Consider the following 6000-nt stretch of genomic DNA (forward strand, 5'->3'; position numbering starts at 1 on the left):
AACAGCATACAGATCAGTGATGAGGCACATTTTACAACATGAGACTACATTCCTTTTAAGGCATCGCAAACGAAACAGAGGTGCACTGTGTCCCATCAGGAGAGGACACACACACACACACACACACACACGCACACACCCCTTTGTCAGAGCACTTTAAATAAGTTGACACAAACCAGTGGCTGCAGTGACACTGGTCTGGCTAACCTTAGCTGGGGAACAGCTTCAAAGACAAATACTATACACATTCCCCAAAACAGCAAAGCAAACCAACAGTCCTGATTGCAAAACTACAATAAAAAAAGAGTTTGGAATACTACAATAGATTTCATCTTCCCTTGCAAGAGAACAGGCTTAACCACTTTTGGTGATATCATTCCTAACAGGCAGCTATAGCCCTGGCTGGTGTCCATAAACTGATTATCTAATGTGGCATGAATGCTTAATTAAATAACAGCAACAGGAATAACAACAGCATGGATCATGGGAACATACAGAGAACGTAAGTACAATGTATAATTGCAGTGTTGAAAAGTATGTACTTGCAAGATACATTTATTACCTTCAAAGAATTCATGAACTAAGTATATTTTAGGCATTCAGGAGCATGCGATCCACAGTTCAGTCAGCATCTATGAAGGTATTTCAGCTGCACCTTTACACAGTAAACAGGGCAAGGAATGGGCCTTTCCAATTCTGATATCTAACAGTACTGGAATGCTACTCTACACCTTTTAAACATCTCATTTTCAAAGCTTCATAGACATATGTCAACTATAAGTCACCAAACATCCTTTTAATGAGGACCTGTAAGTGCTAATGAATAGCAACTTAGAAAAGTATGAATGAGTCCCCTTGTTTGATGGGAAAACTGCTTCCTATGAGCGCACCATTCCCCTAGACTGTCCGACCTCCTCTCCATATTCTTTCAAGGAGTTCTAAAATTAGTCATTAGTCTGGAATGTAGAACTGTGCAGTAAACCTCTCCGTGCCCCCCTCTCTCTCACTCACAGATTTTCCCCTCTCATAAACACACACCAACCCACAGCACATGGCTGTGCTAAAGAGTACAACTACCATGGATTGGGCATGTGATCTATAACTCCTTTCATCACCACAAAATAATCTGCATATTACAGCCTGTTATCCAAAGATGCATACAGTCCTCAATCAGTGTGGCACTGACATCATGTAATTATCAATGTATGGAATCCATGCAAAACCTAGTGACATGCATCACTGAGTGAGTAAGTCTTAAGAGCTTAAAACTGTTCTGACCTTTATCGGTCACTCCCTTCCTACCTGTTTTTTTCCACAGAGGAAAAACAAACACATGTCCACCTGTCTTGCATGTTTTCCACCAATCACAACACAGTATGCCTCTGTGGTATTCTTCCGCTGGGCTCAGCTATGTTTATGTGCTCCTGCATGTTTTCTCCTGTCTAACATTCATCGCTCCTCTTAAGTCCTCACACAGGGAGTACCTACACAAGACTCTCCACAGACTTCATGTGAAAACGCTGCAAGATACTTCACATATGCAACACCAACACGGTGCACGGAGCCTTCTGTGCACACTTAAGCAGCTGACTGCAGATCAGAGCTGGCCCTCAGCAGCTTCTGCCTGAGGCTGGCTCAGGATCAGCTGTTAACAGCTGGAGCGCAGGCAGAGCAGAGGGAGCATCTGTGGGGAGTTTAGGTGGGGTAATGAGATCTTACCTCTCTTGCTGTGGGAGACTCTCTTTGCTGCGCTCTTCCTCCACCTGGGGAAAACAATACCATGACGCACAGGTTAGGGAAGCACAAACCGCTAGTAATGCTTATATAAAGCTGCTGCAAGAGTTGCATACCCTCCCTTAAAGCCTTTCATCATGTAGTAACAGAGCCAGCGATTATGTACATGAACGATCATCTTTATAGAGCTGGAAATGTACATGGGTATTGCACATATTCAACTATATAATAATTTGTGTCGAGAACATAGGCAAAAAAAAAAAAACCTCTTTAAAACCTCATTTCTATTCCAAAACCATTTGCCGAGATGCATAATAATATCTTTATCGAAATAATGACAGCTGATGATTCAGCCACACATTTAGCCTACTGTAGGGTAGATTTGCCCAGTAAGTCATTTAGCCCTTTTACTCCTTTGCACAGAGGTGCCTGTAGAGCATATCTGTGCGCGCTGATAGCGCCAGGCATGTGGGAGTACTAGGATTTAAATAAATTACTTACAAACGATGCAAGGAGTCCAGTGTTGAAAGGACTGTAAACTGCAGAACTGAACATTTCCAGCTGGTATTTTATATGCCAACAACATAACTCCTTATGAATATAGGCTATCCCTATAGGCTACATCAATAACAATATGGGGGGATGGCGGTAAACATGCCACTAGGTCACTCTGAATGGAATCTAGCCGGACACTTATTCAATCTTGGGATGGCTTACAGTTGGGATGGCTTACAGCCAAGAAGCTTCACTAAATTCCTTTCATATTCCATATGTGCTGTCAAGACATATATTCAACACCTGTTAATTGTAAACATATTTTTGTACTTTCTAAATGCAAACCTTGTGTGTTTAGACATGGTGGGGAGATGGGGTATGTGCAATATCACTATGGATTGTAAATGTCATGTCAGAAGATGGCTATGTAAAGTGACTTCAAGTTGTAGTCCCAGATTCTAATCTAATAGGCTGTTTGTCAAATTCAGGAAATTGATTCTCACAGTCCTCTAGCTTTGCTTTAAATAAATCTGGTGTTCATAAACATTACTGGATTTTTAACAGTGCTGACCAAGTCATAAACAATTCCAGCCAATCAACATATTGCTTCCAGAGCACAGAAAGGAGGTGTGATTTGATTGGCTGTTGAGCTCAAATTTCAATTGGATCTTTCCCAAGCTGTGACAAGCAAATAGTACATAATGTTTCAACAGCTACCAAGTCTTTTTAACAGATTGCCCCTCCTTCTTTGAAGTAAAACAAGAGGGGAAACATGTGTACTTCTTTAGACTTCTTTCTTTACTGGTGGATTTATACCCTTCCTTTCCTCATCCAAGTCACAGACAGTAGATACACCCTCATAGCTCAGGATCACGTCTGCCTCAAATAACAAATATCAAGATGCACAACAAGTTTGGTATCTGTCTATTCAGTCAGCTATGCTTGACATCTCAGTCAGAGTGATGCACCCTATACCACGTCCTAAACACAGGTCCCCGTCACCCAATATGATCCTTAATGAGCCTTTATCGACTGGGCTTAAACACATTTGACAAACTTGTGGGACTGCATCGTCTGCAAACCTTTGTCGGGTGGGTGAAACACTACAACCATGAGACTATCTTGTCTGCACACCTGTGTCTATGACCGCAGAGCGAACCATATCTACCTCACAGTTCATTGCAACACAGCTAAAAGCACATCGACTAGCACTGAAAAATAAACTTACAGCCGGGTGAAAACAACAAAAATACGCAGTAGCCTAGTGCATGCAATACATTCTACTGAATTACCTTTTCTGATTTGTGTGAAATAAGTGTCCGAAATTTAATTAAAAAACGATGACTCTCCGCACTGACTGTCAATGTAACTGATGCAAGTCCGGTGACTGCAATGTCCATATGCACATACCCCCGAATTCCCGCCTCGAACTAATTTATTCTTCACAGTCGAAACCATAAGATGTAAAACATTTTGCTTAAAACACCCCTCTCAACCACTGTGAAGGCAAATCTTTTAAATTGTACACTTTAGACAGAACAGTCTTTGCTTCGGCCAACATGGATACAAAATGTTGCCCTTTACGCTTCCATTCTACATGTGCCACGGGAAAGACAGTAGCTGCTAGTCAACAATGAGACTGTGATGTCACTGCGCATCGGATGCGTGTGATGTTTTATTGACTCGCAGCTTTTAAATTGGAACAGCACTGTAAATTAGGACTTTTTGTTTTATCCACATACCTGTGTAGGGACCAAAAAGTCCACATCTTCTGCCTGCAATACCTCCACCACGCTGGGCACTGGAGTAAGGGCTTAATACAAACAAGCAAGGAAGAAAGAATACAGTGTAAACACATGGGTATAACACGATATAGCCTGAACATAGCATCAGTCCTTGGTAATGGAATATTTTAACGTGGTTTATGTCAAGAAGTTTATCGATGCACATGATCTGCAAATATGATGAGCACGTTTACGTGTAGCTTAGGCTGCTCAAGAATGACAAAGGCGTGCAGCTTTCACCTATCTAGACTGATTCCGAGAACGCTAGTTTTGCTAGCAAAATTAGTCAGTATACCCACAAAAAGTACACCTATAACTTAAATTAACGACATACTTAGTATCTCATCCGTCTTTCCATGTAAGTAATAATGCTGTTGGGCATGTCAATTACATTTCTCTACGACAATAGTTAAGATTGACTGTTCAGAGCCCTGAAATAGGCTGTGCATGTTACACAGGAAACTCAACAAAAACGGCCAGGTCGAAATGAAAGCTAAATGTATAACTGATGCAAATGGAGTGCCAAGTAAGTTACACCAGTAAACGTGTGATAAAATGGGTTGTAATAACTATTTTAAATCTTTAACTTGGAACTCAAACTAGTAACTGTTACAGAATCAGAGTAGCTTCCAGTTTTCGCAGCTCGACTTGGTGCATGACAGATTTCAAGCATTCAGTTCTCTCCGACATTTTCGCAATCAGTTTAACGTTGTCAGAAAAACAGAATAGCTCCAACTCAGACCTGGCAGTTGAGCACCTCCATGTTGAAGGCAGGATAATAACAGCTGTAGGATCCCAAGTAGTATATTAATCCACGTTTTTCTGTGGCAGTGGCTGCCTTGCTGGAAGTCCCTTTGCCCCGCCATGCTGCTATGTTCAGTTAGCAGCCTACCGTATGTCCGCTAGTAGCAAGCGGCTTTCTCTTTCTCTCATTTACCCCTCACACACCCTTGCAGGCTATACCTCGCCCTCCTCCTAGCTCAGCAGAGTGGGCGCCGTCTATAAGGACAAGGCGATATGTCTGCACGTGTGCCTCTGGCGCTGAAACAATAGAAAATATATTTAGCTTGGATTGACACAATGACCCCAGAAGTGTTCAATATGAAATTATTTACCTGTATAGTACTACGATGGACTACAAAATAAACATTTGGGAAGTATACACTTAAAGGCAAGTTATGATGTTCCACTTATGTTTTTGTCTAGGCCCAGCGTTTCTCGCCAGTTCAAAAAAGCCTATTCTCCCCCGCCTACTTAATATTTGAAATAGAACACGTCAGTAGGCCAGGAGGACCCATCTGCAACATTTGCATATAAGCTGCAGAAGGCTACCTGTTTCTTGAATTTCCCCTGGGGATCAATAAAGTATCTATCTATCTATCTGTCTATCTGTCTATCTATCTATCTATCTATGCTTAGGGCATTCTTTCTTTTTTCGTAAACTTCAAGACTGAATTGATAAGCAATCTTAAACCAGAATAAGCATATGGATAATTTAGCCCTTGAATCAGGTAAGCACTTGCACAGTGAATAGGCCTACAGTAATTTATTACCAAAGAGCAATGCCTTCAATTTGGTTTGTTTGTCTGTCTGCAGGATTACACAAGACACTAACAATTTTTACTACTCATGAAACTTGCTGGAGGTAGAGCTTGGGTCAAAGAAGGAACCCATGAAATTATAGAGCAGATCCGGATCCAAGACATTTAACATTTCAAGATGGGGCATTGGCCGGCTCTTTGATTGAAGTTCTAGTTATTTGGCAGTCTTGAGAGGAAAGTAATCTCTTCATGTACCTTCCCTCAGTAATCCTACACTGCACTTCACCAAATGTAACATTGAATATCTGTTAGATATAGGGGGAAGATCTATTAGAAGAGGCACTGATTAGACATTTGTGGATGGCATGATCAGAAAATGAATGGTCTTGACTGCATCTAGCTGTTGTCTTTCACAAAGAAAGGTGAAAAGATGTTAAATATGTATG

At 41.3% G+C, this 6000-nt stretch overlaps 1 protein-coding gene across 1 annotated transcript in view; it reads right to left on the reverse strand.

The window, feature by feature from the left end:
• Nucleotides 1-5215, reverse strand: part of tmem131l (transmembrane 131 like) — a 44765-nt gene extending 39550 nt beyond the window's left edge. The window contains exons 1-4 of the mRNA XM_048250820.1: nt 5129-5215; nt 4756-5054; nt 3972-4042; nt 1720-1763 (exon numbers count right to left, since the gene is read on the reverse strand). Coding sequence (XP_048106777.1) covers nt 1720-1763; nt 3972-4042; nt 4756-4879 — 239 coding nt within the window. The 5' untranslated portion in view covers nt 4880-5054; nt 5129-5215. The remainder of the gene's footprint in view (nt 1-1719; nt 1764-3971; nt 4043-4755; nt 5055-5128) is intronic.
• Nucleotides 5216-6000: the final 785 nt, after the last annotated feature.

This window comes from Alosa alosa, chromosome 1, assembly GCF_017589495.1.
Source record: "Alosa alosa isolate M-15738 ecotype Scorff River chromosome 1, AALO_Geno_1.1, whole genome shotgun sequence".
In the NCBI taxonomy this organism is placed as follows: domain Eukaryota; kingdom Metazoa; phylum Chordata; class Actinopteri; order Clupeiformes; family Clupeidae; genus Alosa; species Alosa alosa.